A 20156-nucleotide genomic window follows, 5' to 3' on the forward strand; every position below is an offset into this window, starting at 1 on the left:
ATAGCATTTGGTGAGGTCCACATGCATAATGAGAGTTTCAAAAAGTTAGTTCATAAATTGTTATCTTTTCATTCAGTTTTCCCACAGACTTTTTGAATCCCCCTAGGATAGTCACTGTTTATGTTGCTGAAAAAAATATTTCAAATGAATAGTTTGTTGGTCTTACAACATTCTATTTTTCAATCTCTAGTGTCCTTGGCCCATGCCCATTCACTGCTGTTGAGTAAATCCCCACTCGGAGTGGCCCGATCTAGTGTTTCTGGGGCTTTAAGTCTAGGAGAACATCTTCCTCCTGGGTTGTCACTGGTGGATTTGAACTACTGACCTGGCAGTTAGCAGTCCAACTTATATCCCACGCTTGCACCACCAGGTCTCCTTTGTTGGGGCCACGTTGTCGGTGCTAGCTGCTGTTGAGCTGGTGTCCACGCAGCAACTGTATGTACAACGGCATGAAACGCTGATCCCGCACAATCCTCACGAGTGTGTCCACGCTTGACCTCATGGCTGCAGCCACTGTGTCCGTCCATCTGGTCAGGGGCCTTCCTCTTTTTCTCCGCCCCTCCGCTTTACCAAGCATGACGTCCTTCTCTAGGGACTGGGCTCCCCCGACAACATGTCCAAAGTTTGTGAGACCGAGTCTCACCATCCTTGCTTCTAAGGAGCATTCTGTCTGTCCTTCTACCAAGACAGATTTGTTTGTTCTTTTGGCAGTCTGCAGTACTTCAATATCTTCACCAGCATCATAAATCAAATGCATTAATTCATCGTTGGTCTTCCTTATGCAATGTTCAACTTTTACACACATGTGAGTCAAATGAAAAGACCATGGATTGGGTCAGGCACGTTTTAGTCCTCAAGTAGCATCCTTGCATTTCAACACTTTACAGAGGTCTTGTGCAGCAGACTTACCCAATGCACTGCATCGTTTGATCTCTTGACTGCTGCTGCCATGAGCATTGGCTGTGGATCCGAGCAAGGCGAAATCCTTAACAACTCCGTCTTTTCTCTTTAGCACGATGTCACCTATTGGCCCAGTTGGGAGGAGTCTGGTTTTCTTTACATTGACTTGTAATTCATGATAAAGGTTGCAATCCTGATCTTCATCAGCAAGTGCTTCAAGTCACCCTCACTTTCAGCTACTAAGATTTGTCATCTGCATATATGAGGTAGTTAGTTTATTGTGCCCACCTGGCCGATAAACACATGTGGGGTTAATTGAAGGGTGGAGAAATAAATGGCGCCATGAGCCTTGTCTTTCTAGTTCTCGGGTCTCTTGCTTTGTGATGGTCAGAGCAGGGTACAGCTTCCTTAGCCAGTTCCCTACTTTAGCTGGCAAGGCTCACTTCCTGCAAGACATCCCTGAGGAGAAGCCACATGGACCTACCCTGATGCAGCCCTGGGTGCTGGAGCAGCCATGTGGAGACCCCTCCCAGCGCTGAGATGCTTCCACGCTCACTGATTTAGCTTTCCTCCTGCAGTTGGCGCCATAGTGTGTGTTTTGTGAGATGGAGGAGGACTTTGTGGATTGGTGTCGGCTTTATGGGTTAATGTTGGACTTGTGGGCTTGGGCAGCACTGGGTTGGGATGTGTTCTTGATGTGCACGTAAACTTTATATAAAGCTCTCTCTTATACATGAGTTTCTGTGGACTTGTTTCTCTAAAGTACCCAGACCAACACAATATAGTAGGAGGTTAATAATCCTTCCTCCAATCCTAATGCTGCATTCTTCTTCATATAACCCAGCTTCTCTGATGATGTGCTCAGCATACAGCTTGAATAAGCATGGTGAGAGGATACAACCCTGACCTAATTTTAACCCCCTTTCTCAATTTTAAACCATGCAGCACTCCCTTGTTCTATTCCCACAACTACTTCTTGATTCATGTATAGGTTCTGCATGTGCACAATGAAGAGTTCTGAATTCTCATTCTTCTCAAGACTAGCCATACTTTTTTGGTGGTCCACACAGTCATTAATATATTGAGTTTACTGAATAGGGACATTGATAAATACATGAGTGGATGTACCTAGTGTTAGAAGAACCCAGAAAGAAAAGATATTTAGACAGTCAGGAGTAAGGTGACTCTGGAGGTTTTTTAAGAAAGAGAAGATTGAGGAGACAAGAGAGGAAGGACATTGTTAGAAGACAAAATTAGACAAAATGAGAAGTCACAAAGTTGAAGCGGTATGTTACAGAATGGCTTGAGAAAGGACTATGGGCCAGAGAAGAGGTAGGTGACATAAACCTCCCCAACTTGCTATCCCAGAGCAGGCTGATGTTCATATAGTAGATCACCAGGCCTAGCATTCAATCCTGTTGACCTTTCCCACAAGGCCAACCCTTCCTGCCAAGCCTCCTGACGCTCCCTGCTCATCGTTCCTCGCGGATGGTGCAGACAATGCAGCTGTAACTTTGAGGGGCTCCAGATCCCCGGAGACCCGGGTAAAATGCAGATAATTCATCCCCAGGACTTGGGGTCAGGCCTGCAATTCTGTATTTCCAACAAACTGCCAGAGGGTGTCATGATGCTGGGCAGGGGGCCACATGTTGAGAAGCCCACGGTAAACCTGTCTCTGAAGCCCTCTGCAGCCTCAACCAGGCATTCGGAAGGCAAAAGGAAATGACCTTCCTTTGGAACCCTTTCTCTCTCCGCAGGGTAAGTGATTAAATGTCTAAGAGCATCTTTAGTGATGATGATTTTGAGCCAGATGTTCAAACCTGAGCACTTCCCCCTCCAACTAGCCCATCTTTGGTATGGCTGTGGCCCCATTCTGTACAGGAACGCTTCCCAGACCATGGTATTGGTTTCTTTGGGAGGGTTGATTTTTTGGAGCAAACGGGCAGCTGGAGGCCCAAATGGGTTATGGAGAAGTTCTGGGGTAGCGCTCCCCTTGCCTCACCCTGCCAGGGCTCCTTGACCCTGAGCCAGCTCTGGACCCTTGGTCTCACAGGGCTGAATTGGACAAAACCAAACTCATAGGGACACTATGGCGACCCAGGACCCTAGACAAAGGCTCCTCTGTTATTAATCTGTAGCTGGTTTATTTTAGTCAAACGCTGGGTAGAAGCAGAGGAATTTCTTAGTCCAATTCTTAAACAGAAACTTCTGGACCCACCATGGGAAGAGTTGACGGTTTCCTTCAGTTTCTGGGACTTGCAGGCATGATCCACTGTGTTAAGAAAAAGGAGGAGGCCGGCTATGTGAAACCAAAAATCTCCGGCACCTGGGCTGACATGTGCCTGCGGCAGCTTGGGAGAGAAAGTACTGCAGACTAGGGCAAGAAGGGGCCAGCAGCCTGCCCTTCCAGGCACACCAGTGAGCTGGGCAGCTGGTGGTTGAGGGGAAGGGGTGGGGGTAGGCTTCGGGGCTTGCAGGTGGCCAGGATGGAGCCAGGTCCAGGCCAGGAGAACACTATTCCTCTTCCTGATTTTCCTTCCTAAGAGGACCAGGGAGCTGGTGCATGATCCGGAGTGGACCGGTGCCTATGGTGGGATAAAGAATCCAAGGGGGCTCTGCCTACCCTCTCCCTTCTGGCTACTGGTGTGAAGTTCTGGCCCCTGCTGCTGCTTCTCAGCCCAACAGCTTCCCGAAGGCTCCATTTCCCCAGTCCTTCAGGCCCCACAGTGTATTAGATGTCCCCTGGAGCTGTGCATGTCTCTTGTTTTGTTCTCCCTGGCCCCTGGCCCCTTCCTGCAGACCCTAGCAGAATCCAAGGGCTTCTTCCATATCCCTAGTCTTCTCGCCAGCTCTTCCATAAATGACCCGAGGGCGGGGGCACTGCTCCCCCCACCCCCCATCCCAAGATGATAATCTAAAAAACTGGATAGATGGCAAGGTTGCTTTTCTTTTTTTTTAAACCACCACGCCCTCCCTGTTGGAATGCTGGTTCGGGCTCTGCCAGCAGCTGCCACCCACCTCTGATGGTGCTGCCCTCACAGTTGAAAGAGAAGAACGGAGTGGAAAAAAGGGGTGCGGGGAGAGAAAGATGGAAGGAAGGAAAGGGAGAAGGGCAGTCACTGATCCCAGGCTTGTGCGGGGAGGCCAGTGAGGGTTCAGGGACAGGATCCCTGCCAGTCCACGTGGGAGACTTGGACTTGGTTCCCAGGGACTGCATCTCATGCCCAGCTTCCACCTATCATCGGCGAAAGCTTTCGTGTTGCTCGGGTGCTGTCGTGTTGCGGTGGAGCTTCCAGACGAAGGCGGACTAGATACCAGGCCCGTGGATCTACTTCTCACATCGGCCTGTGGATCCCACGTGCGGTTGCAGCCCACGCCATCGTGGTTCAGGCAGCGATTTGTTCTGTTGTGTTGGGTCCACCTTGAAGGCAGCCAACTAGGGTGGTTACCCTAAGTGAGGTCTCCCTGGACCCAAGCCAATGAGCAGATTCCAAGTGACTCTGTAACAGGATGTCCAAGACTAAATCTTCATGGGAGCAGACAGCCTCATCTCTCTCCTGGGGCACAACTGGTGGGTTTGAACACCTACCTTGAGGTGAGCAGCTTCTTCCACAATACTGCCAAGGCTTCTTTGGGAAACACTGGCTGTCCCCTTTACAATGCATAAATGACTGGTCACAAAGGCAGAGGCTTGGTGCCTGAGGACCCGTGTTCCACTCAGCCACCTGGGGCTCCAACCCAAGTGCCCCTGACTGGTGACCTCAACCTAGACGTTTCTTCCAAAAGAAAACATTTAAGCGCACCCGAGAACGCACTGCGTAACGACCCCCGAGCCTCTGTCGCAGCCTCAAAACCCAATGGCAGTGGTCACATCTGCCTCCCCACGAGTCTCTCCTCCTCCCTCCGCCTGTCTGTCCAGTCACTTTACCAGTCAGCACGTCGGTTGTACATCTCTGAACCCATCCAGATGCTTACAGACCTAGCCACTATCTTTTAAACACACTCAATGGAGTGAAGAATTACTCATTATGAGGCCGGGCCCCTGGCAGTGCAATGGTTAAGCTCTGTACTGCTGAGGGGTGGTGGGTGGGTGGGCACAGTTGTTCTGAGGGAGAACAGGTGCTGCTGGCTGCTCCCCTCAGGCTGACAGCCTTGGGAACCCCCTGGGCCAGCTCTCACAGTGAAACACCCCCCCCATCCCCCACCCCTGCACCCTAGGGTGGCCGTGGGCCTGAGTGGACTTGACTGGCAGTAGTTTGGTCGCTGTGGCTTTGCTCCAGTGGCCACTCTCTGGGGACGTCCCGAGAGTCTCCCCAACTCACTTCCCTCAGCCATCTTCACACATCACAAACACAACAAGCTGCTCCTTTGTTGGCCCTTCTTCTTTGCATTTTTAAACGACAGTCTTTCCTTGGCAATATGTAGAAAGAAAAAGACGTCTTTCAATAGTTCTCAGAACCTCAGCAGTCATCCCAGTGGGGGAGAAACCACAGGCTTGCTTCCGTTCTTGTTGGAGAAGGTAAACGCAGCCGGGACTTCATGCTTTGCTGAGCGACTTTTTTTATGCCCTCCCACATGCGTTTTCAAATCCAACAACCACAAACTTTACTCCATCCCCCCCCTTTTGCTCTCCCTTACACACATTCTCTCTCTCTCTTTAGCGGCAACAGACAAGCCAGCCATATTAGAGAGATGGAAATAAAGCTTCCCCAATGTTGTCAATGTCTTTGAAGTACGTCTGTGCACTTTTATTTTGTTTTTTTAGTATCTAATCCTTCCTCCTCCCCTAGCCCACAGCCCCTCAAACCACCCTCTCCCAACCCCACCCTCCTAAGGTCTCCTCTCTGAAAATGCACAGGGATGCCTGGCTACCTCGCCCTGCCTTCAGTCTCATGGGGATCAGCCTCTTTTTCTCTTTGGGTAAGTTAGATTCCACCTCTGCATGCTCCCCAGGGTTCAGAAGTAGAGCCACAGCTGGAAGAGGATGGGGGCAGGGGACAGAAAGGGGACTGACTGTGTCCTTGGGAAGGGAGATGCCTGGAACATTATTGGGGGCTGACTGACACTGGGTCCTTAGCAATGTTGGTCAGGGGATTTCAGTGTTGTTCAGGGGTGGAAATTGCCAAGGGGGTGGGGGGGGCTTTTTTTTCTTTGCTTTTCTCTGAAGTAGACCTAGATGGGGATGGGGCAGAGGCTGGGCTGATGGGCAGTCTCCTCCAGGAGCGCTGCGGTTTCAGCAGCTGCACATGCAGGGGTGGGTGTGGGTGGGGTGGGGCTTGGGATTTCATCGGATGCTCCAGCCAGGGGCTTCTTTGATGAACCTTGCCCCTTGGGGTCTGGTGGATTTGGGGCCCTGGGAGAAGGTGTGCCAGAGGACCTGGGGGCAGGGAGCTGAGCACCATCTGGCTTCCTGGCACTGCACCATTGGTATGAGAGCAGGGTGGGGGCAGCATTGAGGAATGGGTTCCCAGGTTGAGTGGAGATCTTGCTGAGCAGACTGCTGTGAGCAGGCATGTCTGTTTGGGCCAGATGGAATGGAGAAGGGCCAGGTGAAGAGATCCAGGAAGCACACACACACACACACACACACACACACACACACACCACACCCCAAAATGGACCTCGTGGGCTAAGCAGGGTTGTAGACCTTTAAGGCTGAGTCTCAGAACTCCTGTCAAGTGGTCCCAAGTACTCATTTCCAAGTTGACCATGCGCAGACTTCCTGGTAGGCAGGTAGGCTCCAAAGGGATTTTGCAAGCCTGGTTTAGGGTTCAGTTCGTTCTTGCTCCTAAACTGTTTCTTGGCTGTTGCAGCAACGCAGGGCCCATTGAAAGGATTTGGGGGAGGGGCACCCTCCATCACAAAGGCTCCCCCTTTGCGGGGTCTATTGGTCAGAAGAGAGGGTGGGGGCCAGCATGTGAGGCCTATTTGCTTGGCTGGGGTATTAGGCACACTAGCAACACAGCAGGAATGTCACAAAAGCCCAGGCAGTCATGGGTGCACCTTGGACTCAGACCTGGATTCAAGGCCCCCTCTGGGCAATTATTTAATGCTCATAAGTTAGTTACTCAACCCCTCTGAGCTTCGGTTCTCTCGAGGTAAAGGGGGGATTCTGTGCATACTTTTCATGCAACCCGGCATCGCGGACCTTGTTTCTCCCCATCCTGTGTGACAGGTGGGGGAACAGAGGAGGACCGTGCTCCGGAAGGTTACATGTCTAGGATAGGGTGGGCTGAGATTTGAACGCATTGGTTTTCTTTTTCTTTTATTAATCATTTTATTGGGCGCTCATGCAACTCTTATCACAATTGAACGCATTGGTTTTCAATGCTTTCTCCCAACTTCTGGACTCTACTGCCCCCAGTGTTCAAGAGAAAGTACTGCAATATTAGCAGTGACCAAGGAATCTGGTGCTGGTGGCTTTCCGGTGTGGGTGGCTTGAGCAGTGGTTCTCAACCTGTGGGTCGGGACCCCTTTCTAACAGTAGCAAAATTACAGCTATGAAGTAGCAACGAAAATAATTTTATGGTTGGGGGTGGTCACCACACATGAGGAACAGTTAAAGGGTCGAGGCATCAGGAAGGTTGAGAGCCGCAGGGCTAGAGCGTCAGGCGCTGGGACCCGAAGACTGGCAGCTTCTTCAGGAGTTAGAGGGAGTTTCCTGCAGGGGGGAGGTGGCCTCTGGAAAGGCCTGTCTAAGCGAGGAAAGGAAGGGGGCTCTAGATGAGAGCAGGAGCCCTGAGCAGGGGAGTAGCTAAGGATGGAGCGTTGAGAGGGAGGAGTGGAGTCTCTGTGGCAGAGTCGGTTACACGCTGGGCTGATAACCCCACCAGCTCCGGGGGCCCCTCTGAGGAAGATCGGTGAGGCTCTCACAAAGATTTACCGCCTCAGAAACCCAGGGACAGTTGTACCCACCCCATAGGGTTGCTCTGAGAAGGAATTCACTCCATGGAGGGCAGTGAGCTTGGCTGGCATCGTGGCTCAGGGGGTCAAGAAGCCAACCCCTTTGCGAACCTTGGTGGGAGAGTATGCAGGAATGGAGGACCAGCAGGGCACAAGGGAACTCTGGCATTGTAGCACTGATCACCAGGGTAGAGGGAGCCTGCAGCAGGCCTGGGCTTCTGAGATGACCGGGAGGTGGCAGAGGGGCAAGGGGACAGGTAGGACAGCCTGCTGTGCACAAAGAGAGGGCTATGGCCAGGTGTTAGCTGGAAACAGCCCACATCATTGGGCATCTCGGTAGAGACTCTGAAGGGACTACGGGGCTCTGGCCTAGATACCGAAGTCCGGGTTTTGTTGAGGGGAGGCTTTGAAAATGTACTTTGGTTCTCATTTGGGCGTCTCTGGATGGCACCAACTGTTAGCACACTCACCTGCTAACTGAAAGGTTGGAAGTTCAAGTCCCCCCAAAGACACACCAGAAGCAAGGACTGGCGATCTACCTCTGAAAAACAAACAAACAAAATAAACCAGCCATTGAAAACCCTGTGGAGCCCAGTTCTACTCCCACACACCTGGGTCACCCTAAGTCAGAGCCGACTCCGCAGTACATCTGTGGTCCTCTCTCAAGCCCACCACACATTTCTGCTGCATGGGGGCAGGGTCCCAGACTCAGGGGGAAGTGTCTTCTCTCCTTTCAGCAGACTTTTAGGGAAGTCTCCGACTGTGCTGGGTGCCAGGAATACTGAGATAAACAAGATCAAGTTGCTCAGAGTATTCCCAGGGAGACAGACAAGCCAGTAGTTAGAACAAGCATCCTGTGTACATACAGCAGTGAGGACGGCACAACACCCACAGAAGGTGCTGTTCTGAGCTTGCTGCGTGTTATAAATCATCTGCCCCGCACGCTAGCCTGTGTATCATTCTCACTTCTCCCATGAGGAAACAGAGGTGCCTGGCCAGCAATCTTGTCTACAAGTAGACCAGGACACTGTCACCCTGATCTTGGCCCCTCCCTGCCCCTGGAGAGAGATGCGCAGGGCTGAGGACAGACTGAGGCTGCCAGGGAAGCTGCATTCAGTTAGTGTCTTGGGACCCGATGAGCTCTTCCATCGGAAGGAGAAGCATGTGCAAGGGCTGGGAGAAGCCAAACCCAAAGCATGCCATGCTTTGAAGGAAAGTAAGGCATCCTGGTGGGATAGAGGCATAGTGAGTTGGGCTGCCAACCACAAGGTCAGCAGTTCGAAGCCAACCAGCTGCTTCATGGGAGAAAGAGGAAGCTGTCTGCTCCTGTAAAAAGTTACACCCTCGGAAACCCCCAGGGGCGGTTCTCCACTGCCCTACAGGGTGTCTGGGAGTCTACCCCGTGGCCGTTTGCGTGTGGCTTGGGTAAGTAAGGACTTCAAGAGGATCACTGGCATAGCAGAGGGGAGGGAAGGGGAGGGGTGGGCGCTGGCAGGAGGTGAGGCCAGGACAGGTTGGGCTTAGATGGCAAAGGTGACTGGAGGCAAAGGTGACTGGAGGCCGGGCACCTGCACTTGATCCTGAAAGCAGCAGGGAGGGCTGGGAGTGAGAGTTTAGTTCAATTTTCCAGACAGGTTGCTCTCAGGGATGCCTGTGGGGTGGTCTGGACTGGGAGGGGAGCCGAGGTATGGGGGCAGGAGAAGATTGCCGGTTGGGTATTGATTGTACTGATTGAGGAGGCGGGGCTGCCCGATGGCTGGGGCGGGGCTTCTATGCTCAGGAGAAAATGAACCAACTCAGAGGGTTGTTGTAGGGTTGGGAAGAGGAGTGGAGAGAATTGACGTCCAGCCTCTGCAGGAAAGTGTTTGGCAGGAGATGAAGACATTTCCCGAGCTCTCAGATGGGCTGGTGAATGGCGAGGAGGGGGTGCAGGGGCCGAGCCTGCCTTGTAGCATTAGAAGCAAAGGCCCCAAACCACACCTGCACTGCTCCATCATTTCCATCCTGGTCCCAAATGAGACAACCAGGGAGCATGTGAGCTCCCCTCGGTTCCTTAAATAGGGCTCATCCCCTCTAGCCAGTCTGCCCCTAGCTAGGGGCTGGTGCGTATGGGGCCGGGCCTGTGATGCAGACAGCAGGAGACAGAGTGATAATCATAGCCCCACCCTAGCCCCTACCCTTCCACCCTCCATCTGGAGCCAGGTAGCCTGGCCACTTACTAGCTGTGAATTGAAGGAGTTCTGGTGGAGCCGTGGTTATGAACAGGGATGCAAACCGCAAGGTCAGCAGTTCAAAACCACCCGCAGTTCCACAGCAGGAGGAAGGGGCTTTCTGCTCTGGTAAAGAGTCTACAGTCTTGGAAACCAGCATCGCTATAAGCTGGAATTGGCTGGATGGCAGGGAGTTTGGATTTTTATATAACTTTGTGCCTGGAAGTTTGGGGTGATCGTGTTAAGGAGTCCGTGCTTGCAGCCTGGGGGACCCTCGGCTCTGCTGTCTGGTAGGGTTGCTGGGAGTTGGAACGCACGTGGGAGCAGCGGGTTAGCTGGGGTTGCGGTGCTGCAAACAGTGAAAGCCTGCCCGGCTGAGTCCACGGGGGTGTTGGAAGCAAGACCTGGTGATTTGCTTCCCAATTCCAGCCAGTTCTCCGCTGACATACAGGGGTCTGTGGGTTTCACTGTGAGTGTAACTGAGTGAACACATGTAGACGTCCTGACCAGCACCTGCTGTAAGCATTGGCCTTCTTCATCACGTCCTTTCTGCAGACCCCGCTGTGGATTGAACTGTGGTCCTGAAAGCAATGATGTTAATCAAAGCACCAGGGTTCAGCTCATGGCTCGCTCAGAGGTTACCAACTAATTTTGTTAGCCAGTGGGTTCCTGAATGAGGGACTGGATGGGGGGGGGAGGGCGAGGGCTCTGGGATGAAGAAAGTGAGGCCACTCTCTGAGGTGGGGGCCCTGGGCTCCCACCCATGGCTCAGACCCCGGCATGTCCCTATTCACTGTGGCCCTCGGGAGCCTCACTCTCCGTCACCGAAACAATGGGGCCAGATTGGCGATTCTGGGCCCCCTCTCAGCTCTGGCTTCCTGGGCCTTGGTGGCTTCCAGGTTCCTCCCGCCACAGTTGTGCACTGGGAGAGCCGGCTGCACGAGGCCTCTTTACAACGCTACTTTGAGGACGAGGTTGTGCCTGACCCAAGGTGGACAGGAGCCCGGTTGGTGCAGTGGTTTCACCGTGGGCTTCCATCCTCATGGTCTGCAGTTCGAAACCAGCCGCTTCTCTGAGCGAGAAAGACTGGCATTGTGCTCTTGTGAACAGTGACAGTCTCAGAGCCCCGCAATAGGGTCCCAAGTCAGCATCAACGTGACAGCAGTGAGTTCTTTTTATTTTTTGTGTGGACCCAACATATGGTATTTCCAGTTGCCTCATCTGCACGTCAGAGTTGGGCAAGGAACAAGGAAAAACCACAGACGCATCTGAGCTATGGCGCTGGTGGAGAATACTGAAAGCGCTGTGGGCTGCCAGGGTAGCCAGCCAACCTGTCTGGAAGCAGCCCAAGCCAGGCTGCTCCTTAGACATGAGAGCGAATGGCGAGCCTGCACCTCACATCCCTTGGGCATGGTACCCAAGCCACCCAGCAGGTGCTGGCTGGCTCGCGGCAACCCCCTGAGAGTTTCCAAGACGGTGACGGTTTAGGGAGTAGAAAGCCCAGTCTTTGTCCCGCGGAGCTACTGGTGGTTTTCAACCGCAGACCATTCGGATCACAGCCTACCGCGTAACCACCGGGGCTCCCTCTTGGGCGCGTTATCAGGAGAGACCAATTTCGGAAAAGGAGTTCATGCCTGGGAAAGCAGAGAGGCACCCCCAAAGAAGGGGACTCTCAAGGAGATCAGGGCCCCTCGCTGAGTCACTGTGAGTGGAACCACACCAGGGTGCCTGAGGACGCAGGCAGTTGGGCTTGGGCTTGACCTCTGTGCCCACCAAAGGGTAGCTCTGCCTGGTCCTGCGCCGCCAGGCTGGCTGCCCGGGAGAAGCCCGCACTGGAAAGCTTGCTTGGTCTGCGGAGCGCTGCAGGAAGCATAGCCCCCTCGCTTGCTCTCAACTGCTCTGTCCCCAGGCCAGGGGCGGGAAGCTGCTCAGTACAGGGAAGGTTCTAATCCTGAGCGCTGCAGGGGCGGGTAAACGCAGAGGCCAAGCAATCTCAGGGTCAACCAGCATGCGGAGAGCACTTACTACGGGGGAGGTGTCCCTTGGAGGCTGTGGTAAAGGCCCTGGGAAGCCAGGGCAGGCCCCAGGGCAGTAGGGCCTAGAGAAACAGCAGGTCGTTTCTGGGCTATGAGGTGAGCTCAGGACAAGTCCCCGCCAGGCGAGGCCTCCCTGCAAGTACACACTTCTCCGCCTCTGCAGAGTGGGGGTGGGGGCCGTGCTGCAGCTGCACTGCCATGCTTCCGTGAAGGATAGGAGAGGCCAAGATCTGGGGGGATTCCAGGGGACTCTCTTGATGGGGGTGGGGGTGGGGGGAGGTCCCTGAATGGCAGCATTGGTCTGCCCTTATCTATTCACCTAAGGTTGGAGGTTCGAATCCACAGCATTGTTGTGTGAGAAAGTTGAACTGCTGCTGGAGATTCCAACCTAAATTTACTGCCATTGAGTCGATGCTGACTCACAGTGACCCCAAAAGGACAGGGTAGAGTTGCCCCTGTGGGTTTCCGACACTGTAGCTCATGACTGTAGCAGAAAGTCTCATCTCTGACTGGTGGTTTTGAATTTCTGACCGTGCTGTGAGCAGCCCAGTTGGTAACCACTACACCTCAGCCAAGAAAGCCCCATGGTGCAGTTCTACTCTGTACCACATGGGGTCTCCACCCATCAGAATTAACTGGACAGCAATGGGTTTGCCCCTGAGAGGCCAGTCTCCGGGGTAAGGATACGGCCCCAGAAGCACTTCCTATTTTTGAGGACAATCACTACTCTGCCGCATCAGCAGCCACGACTCTTCCTGCCTGTGCAAGAGTCTCCTAGCTGGTCTCCCACTTCTACCTGTCCCCCCCTCCCACCTGCCCCCCTCCCCTGCCTCCTACCAGATCTCTTCCCTACTCGGCAGCCAGAGGAGAGAGAGCGGGCGCCTTTGGAAGCTGTGCACCCCACCCCAGGTGCCTCGCTTACTCACCTCGCTTAGAATACCTGAGGGTGTCAGGCCTTTCTCCGCTCCGGCACCTAGGCTTCCACAGAAGCCGGCCTTCTTCCTACCCTGCTGCCCTCTTGGCCTGCCAGCCCCTTGCTGGGTGGCTTCACGGCCCCAGAGGGACTTCATCAGCAGATCCTTGGGGCTGTGTCTCTTCTGTGGGTTTCCTTCTGGGTCATCTCTCCCACCCACTGCTCATGTGCTTGCTTCCCTGCCTGCCAGGAGCCGGGGGAGACGGAGGCACTGGCTGGGCCCTCTGCTTTGCTCTGGCTTTGTGGTCTGGAGATCCAGGCCTGCTGAGTCTCCGCGTGCCTCTAGGGGTGCCTGGGCTTCATAGCGGTGACTGGGTAAGAAAGGGGAAACCGAGGCCCCACACAGTGGCATCTCAGGCCAAGGTTTTCAGTAGCAAGTGCCAGGGGTAGGGTCAGACAGCCAGGTCAGAGGGAGGGTTTTCCAACAGTGGTTCTAGAAATGTCGGAGGGAGGGGGGCACTTGGCTGTTTCCAGCTGGACAGATGATTTGGTCTCTCTTCTTCTCTACCCTTGCTCTCCCCCCAGAGCCACAATGGGGTCCCCAGTGAGCCTCGCCCACCCCACCCTGATGTCCTCACTATTCTGTGGCCAGGGAGGCAGCACGCTGCCCACAGCTCTGCCCAGCCTCACTCCTCCCCTCTCCACCGGGCACAGGAGGCTGCTGCCCTTCTCTGGTCCTGCCAGCCAGAACCTTACCAGCTGTGGCTTTGTCTACAGTGCCACCAGGGCAGAGCATGGAAGTTATGGTTCCCTCTGTCCTTGATGTTCTCAATGGCTCCGATGCGCGCCTGCCCTGCACCTTCAGCTCCTGCTACACAGTGAACCACAAACAGTTCTCCCTGAACTGGACCTACCAGGAGTGCAATAACTGCTCAGAGGAGACGGTAAGTCTGGCACAGAAGAGGCTGGGCAGCAGCCAGCATGGAAGTCCACTGCCCACCACCTGTCTGGTGGGCACTGGACCAGGACCTCCGAGGGCTTTGGGAGAAGGTCGGGTGGACCCTTCCTTCCAGGATAAAGGGTGATGTGGAGGGTGGGCGGGGAGGAGGGAGCTTCCTCACTGTCCCCCTGCCCTATCAGCTGCCCAGCATGCCCTGCTGTTTGCCCCCCCTCCCCCCTCCCCTAGTTCCTCCAGTTCCGCATGAAGATCATTAACTTGAAACCGGAGCAGTTTCGAGACCGAGTGGAGTTCTCAGGGAACCCCAGCAAGTACGATGTCTCTGTGACCCTGAAAAACGTGCAGCTGGAGGACGCTGGCATCTACAACTGCTACATCATGAACCCGCCCGACCGCCACCGCGGCCACGGCAGGATCTCTCTGCAGGTCCTCATGGAAGGTGAGCAGAGTGGGGCGGGACTAGGGAGCCAGCCACTGGGGGCCTGCACCTTCCTAGCTGGCCATTCTGCAGCATTGTGAGCTCAGGGCACCTGGGGGAGGCTGGCCACTGCTTGTGTAGTGAAAGTATCCATGTGGCTTTGTCCAGTTCCCGAGCCCCTGGGCATGGTCCCAGCAAGTCCTTCTAACAACACTCACCGTGCTCCCAATAGCAATAGCGGCTTTAACTTATTGGGCACGGCAGTGTTGATGGGTCAGTGGGAGCAATCTCACCGCCCCTACGGGTGATCCACGTTGGATTCTTGGCCAAAGCACCCTGTGCCCAGCTACTGCTGGCGGCCAGAGGAGGCTCAGGGGTTTGCTATGATGCAGAACGAGGGTCAGAGGTGCTTCCAGACTAAGACAGGCTTGGAAGGAGAGCCTGACAATCTACTTCCGAAAATGAGCCAGTCAGTGCCTGTGGGTCACAGCGCACCTCAACAACAGCTGGCAGCAGCGACAACCACACTCTATCCTAGGCCCAGGGCTACATGCTGATGCCATCTCTCGTCTCCTTCTCTTCAAAACCCTTTGAGGGAGGGGCTGTGATTCCCTCATCCAGCAGATGAGGAGACTGAGGCTTAGAGAGAAGAAGATGCAAGTTACCCAGGGCTCCGCAGTGAACCCACAGCACCATCGGGATGGAAACCGGAGCTCTTTGTCTCCAAGTCCATGCTCTGAAAGAGCCGACTCGACTCTCTCCCCTGGGGTCTTCCTGGTGCCCAGGAGATTTTGGGGGTGGTGGTGGAAGGGGCTTAGAGGTTCCACTTGTGGGTTGATGTTGGGCTTTCACTGAAGTCCTTTCCATGAGGAGAGGAGAATCAGGACACCCCTCCATCACCCCACACATTACATGACAGTATGGGGGGGCAGTGGAGGAGACCCCCTTTGGCAGGGCTAGTGTTGAGTGGGTCTGCTTCCTTGCCTTCTGCAGAGCCCCCGGAACGGGATTCCACGGTGGCAGTGATTGTGGGCGCCTCGGTGGGGGGCTTCCTGGCCGTGGTCATCCTGGTGTTGATGGCAGTCAAGTGCGTGAGGAGAAAAAAAGAACAGAAACTGGGCACCGAGGACCTGAAGACCGAGGAGGAGGGCAAGATGGACGGCGAGGGCAATGCTGACGATGGCACCAAGTAACAGGCGGGTGGCCCCGGCGGCCTCCCATCCCCGCGTCCTGTCTCCCTTCCACTCTGCCCTGTACAGTGTGACCCCGCTGCCCTCTCTTGGTGTGCTTCTCTGAACCAGGGGTCCAGTGCTGATCTTGGGCCTCTGAGCCCTTCACTTCTTCCCCCCACCCTGCACCAAGAGTGACCCACCTCTCTTTCATCTGAGAAACCTGTCATGACCCATGGGATGTGGGGGCCCTGGGGTGGGGGAGCGCAAACCCTCCAGTTCCTGAGAGGAAGCCAGGGGTAGGGTGAGAGCCCCAAGGAGAGAAGCGCTGAGGGTAGACAGAGGGCTTAGCAGCGCAGTCTGCCTGGTGCTTGGGCACATCTGGCTGTGGCTCCAGTGGAACCTGGTGTGGGCTCCCTGTGGTGGCAGCGCTGCCTCTGGAAGGTCTCTGGTGGCATGACCACGCTTCTCTTGCTGCTCCCAGCAGGCTGCTGGTGAAGGTAGTGGTGGGGATAATGGCGTGCCCCTATAATTGGTGGGTAGGGGGGCATTCTGAAGGGACTATCTTGGATTTCCAGGGTGTCAAAGGAGAATTGGAACCAGAGGCAATATTGTAGACAAGCCTGGGCCCCAGGAATTTGACTCTGCTCCTTTTCCCCAGTGATAGCAGCTGCCTCAGAGGCCTCTTGCTCTTTTGCCGGCCACTAACCCTGGGGGATTTGGGTGTAACTAATGCCGGAAGAGTAGCTAAGCTAGGCAAGGGGTGGACTGTGTTGTTCCAGGTTGTGGTCATTTTCCACAGTAGTTCCCTGCCAACAGAAGACTCCTTTCAGAGTCAGCTGAGGGATGGAGGGGGTGGCGGCTCCTTTGTAAAACAGGGTTTGCTCCAGGGGGGTCTTCTGAGATACACTGGGCACCATCAGGGCAGGAGCAGACAAGCACAGGGATGAGGAGGGAGTGGAGACCGTGGGCAGTGGAGGTGCAGTGCAATTGGAGGCAGATGCCTCTGGGGCTCAGTGTGGAAGTTCCTCCTTGAAACCTCAGAAGGGGGTTCAGCCTTCTGGGGGGGGGCACCCCCTGAGGGAAGAGTCTGGGTGGGGAGCAGACTTGGAGCCTCCTTAGATCTAGCAGGGTGGCTCACCGTCCCCTACCTCAGTCAATTCCTTTGTGGCGAGGAAAGTAGACTTGTGGGGGGTCAGCTCTTACTGCCATTTACCTACATGACAAGGGAATTATAGAAGCCCAGTGAGGAGACAAACTGCTGACTCAGAGAGCATGACCTTGAAGGAGCCCCAGACATTGCCCCGCCCTATCACTCACGGTAGGGGAGGAACCTGAGGCTCAAAGGGGTAGCATCAGAGGTTCTTACCATTCCCTTCCTTGGGATCCTCAGCCTCTAGTTAGAATCAACAGAGCCATAGTTCTTCCAGTGGGAGGGGCCTCTCTCCGCTGGGAGAGGAGGGTGAACTTTTCCGGAAGCCCCGGGGTTCACCTCCCAGGAGGCCAGCAGCTGTAGGCTGTGACTGAGGTAGGGGTGGGGGTGAGAGGTGAGAGGCCTTGCTCCCCCCCCCCCCCTGCCCCCACTGAGCCTGTTCTGCACTTCCAGTCTTCAGAGAGGAGCCCAGCTCCCAGCCCTGACTTAGGGAGTGAGTGCCCAGGGCGGGGCATGAAGCTGGGGGCAAAGGGTGGATACGGGATTAAGACATGTCTCAGGGACCCACCCCTGCCTCTGCTCTTCAGACCGCCAGTTGGAGGAGGGAGCAGTGCTGTGTGGGAGACTCTGTTTAATTCACTTCAGTCGAACACCCATTGATTAAGCACCTGCTATGTGCTAGGCATGTGGTGGGGTTGCACACAAAGCCATATCCAGGTGGGGGTTGGCCAGGCCAGCACTATGGGGACCAAGAGTGACTCTCTGGTGACTTTAATAACACCTCGGGAGCCCTTGTGTGTGAGGCTGGAGTGGGGGGAGAAGGAATGGCTTCCAGAGCCTGCAATCTGTGAAGGGCAGCAGGGAGAGAGGCAGAAGGAAGAGAGGAGAGGTGAGGCGAGGAGAGGAGAGGGAGCAGAGTGCAGAGGTCAGGCCAAGGGACCCCAGTGAATGGGTACGGGAAGCCAGCCCATCTGGGAAATCTAAAACGCATCAGCTCAGAACCTAACTGCCAGTCTACACACTGCCAATGGGGTGCGCTTCAACCACCAAGATGCCTGGAGCAGGTGGACGCTGCCCATCCTTGCAGCCAGCCAGCGGAGAGGGGAGAGCTGGTAGGGGGTGCGGGAGACCCTCCTGCCAGCTGAGAGCATGGGAGGCTGCATAGGCTTCTGCAGCTTGCAACTCACATCTGTGGGTACCTCCTCTCCCAGGATGTGGGAGGATCTTCACTGATGTTGGGATTGCCCGCCCCTTCCCCCGCCCCCAGGACTCATGACATTTAGGGGAGTTATTTGCAAGATTCCCTAGGTTCATTCGAAGAAGTCCGGACGCCCCATAAAGAAGCCCCAGACTTCTGTGCCCTTGCCTCATTCCGGCTCTGATCAAGGGAGGCCAAGGCCAAGGCCATGCCTCCGTTTCCCAAAGCAGGTGGGGAGGGTCAGAAGCCACCTTTGCCCCAGGTGCCGTCTTCATATGCACTTTCTTCTTCAGCTCCTTACACCTCCCCCCTCCCCCGTCTCACAGAGGGCTGGGGGTGGGGTGGGGGGTGGGGAGGTTGAGGGCAAATCTGGGCCTCTGTGAGGAGAGGTGGGAAGTGGGCACGTTGTCTCCACAGTGGCTTTCTCTCTACCTTGTGTGCCAGCTAGCAAGTCCTTCCTTGTCCTACACTGCTTGATGCCCAGTCCTGGCTGCAAGCTCGCACCCACCGCTACGTTCCACCAGACCCTGTCTGCTGGTCTCCTCTGCCTCCCCTGCCCCTTCTGCTCTCCCAGAACTCCTGATCTGTCTCTTCCTCCTACTTGAGGACCACGGTACGGAGAGATGGGCTGGCCAACTATGGAGAATTTAGCATCTAAGAACAAAGCACAAATTTTTCAGGACTGAAATGCCTTGAGGTGCCTTGGAACTGGTGTGGAAATAGGGGTCTGCCCTTTAGCTACGTACGAATCACGCTGAGTCCAATGTATAAAAAGGACCACCTGCTTGGACTTGCATTGCTCCTGGTGTGTGAGTCTCCTTGGGGAGACCGGCAGGTAACTATTTACAAGGTCAGGTGAAGTAGATGGACCATTGAAATTATCGGCCAAGTCCCAAAGGGTAACTCCAGGTCTTTGGAATGGCTAGAAATGGGGGATGAATCAAGATCCTTTCCTTCCTAGTTATGTCTTCATGATAGGCAGCCTGTGTCTTAAAATATTTTTCTGGCTCTTGCTGATGTCTTCCTTTACCGAAGCTTGCTATTATTGCATTTGTACACAGTCTATATTGAGATATAGCTATATTATATATACAAAGATAAGACAGCTCACTGCACCCATCCCAAAAGTTACAGTGGGTGGGTGGGGGGGGGGCTTTGTAATAATTTCTGGACGTTCTGAGTTGATTCACCAAAGGCACATTCTGGAATGTTCTGAGTGCTCTTTGTGCACTTGGAGGAGAGCCCAGCGATGTAAGCACTTTCTAGGACTGGTGTTCAGTGTGGTGGTTGGAGGGCGGGGGAGGAGAAACTGAGATGATCCAGTGTGACCTACCTGCTGTGGTACTATCTGCTTTGGGGAGCAGACTGAATTTCTTTTGCAGTGTGCATCCTTGCTTGGATCTATTGGCCAAAATAAACAGCGTGTTCCCCCCCTGAACAGTCCTCGAGCGTGGCTTTCTTTCAGGAGCGCAGCGTGGGGTAGGTTGAAGCTTAGCCAGAACCTTGACAAGGACCCGGTGCACTCTCCTTTCCGGGTAATCCTGTGGACTCTACGAGGACTCCATTAGGTGAGACCCGCCGCACACTTCTCCAACGAGAATCAACAAGAACGAAGAGGTTCCACGCACTCATGCCTCATCTCTTTCCCCCTTTATCTTCCCAGAATCCTGGGGGTCTCTCCCCATCCGAGGGACCCCTGGAGGCAAAGTCGTGGAATGTCTGCTTCTTGGAGGTTCTGGGTGAATCAGTGACAGAGACAGCCCTTCAAGTCCTCACGGCTAACTGTGAAGCCCTGGCTGCCTATTACTTTGTGAACAGATGGGGCCAGCTTTTCTGCTTCTTGTTTCCAAAATGTATCTCACTAGACATCTCTCATTTGCTTAGGGCTCAGGAAAAATAGGCGGCAGTTGGCCAGAGTCTGCTAACTTCAGGAGAAAGGGGGTTGGTGGGAAGAGCCAGGCTGCTCACAATCCATCTATGTACTGCTGAATCAGCCCTAAGAACTGTGGGACCAAATGCTACTTCCTATCTAGGGACCAGGGGCCCTGGTGGTGTAGTGGTTACACATTGGACTACTAACCGCCAGGTCAGCAGTTCAAAACCACCAACCACTCTGAGGGAGAAAGACAAGGCTTTCTACTCCCATAGCATTATAGTCTTAGAAACCTAGGGGCAGTTCTGTCCTGTAGGGTTGCTATGAGTCGTCATTGACTCGGTGACAATTTGGTGTAGGTCATCTTCCCCCCAATTTCACACACACACACACACACACACACACACACACACACACACACACAC

General features: G+C 54.5%; 1 protein-coding gene across 2 annotated transcripts; it reads left to right on the forward strand.

Annotated features, from left to right (window-relative positions):
- The first annotated feature begins 5573 nt into the window (after nucleotides 1-5573).
- On the forward strand, nucleotides 5574-19296 carry SCN2B (sodium voltage-gated channel beta subunit 2). Of its 2 annotated transcripts, XM_045283624.1 has the most exons (5): nucleotides 5590-5632; nucleotides 5759-5820; nucleotides 13740-13906; nucleotides 14149-14359; nucleotides 15332-19296. In XM_045283624.1, exons 1-5 carry the CDS (start codon nucleotides 5613-5615, stop codon nucleotides 15529-15531), a joined length of 660 nt encoding a protein of 219 aa, XP_045139559.1. In that variant the 5' UTR covers nucleotides 5590-5612; the 3' UTR covers nucleotides 15532-19296. The 2 variants fall into 2 exon arrangements, with proteins under 2 accessions (XP_004712846.1, XP_045139559.1); XM_004712789.2 differs by having other exon boundaries at nucleotides 5574-5820.
- Nucleotides 19297-20156: the final 860 nt, after the last annotated feature.

This window comes from Echinops telfairi, unplaced genomic scaffold, assembly GCF_000313985.2.
Source record: "Echinops telfairi isolate 266 unplaced genomic scaffold, ASM31398v2 ScPeMD7_7463;HRSCAF=8501, whole genome shotgun sequence".
NCBI lineage: Eukaryota > Metazoa > Chordata > Mammalia > Afrosoricida > Tenrecidae > Echinops > Echinops telfairi.

Bases quoted from the DNA above. Each gene is read 5' to 3' on its own strand.
- SCN2B (XM_045283624.1), top strand. From the start codon at position 5,613: ATGTTGTCAATGTCTTTGAA. The intron at 13,907-14,148 runs GTAAGTCTGGCA...CCCCTCCCCTAG, and splicing joins ATAACTGCTCAGAGGAGACG to TTCCTCCAGTTCCGCATGAA. The intron at 14,360-15,331 runs GTGAGCAGAGTG...TGCCTTCTGCAG, and splicing joins TCTGCAGGTCCTCATGGAAG to AGCCCCCGGAACGGGATTCC.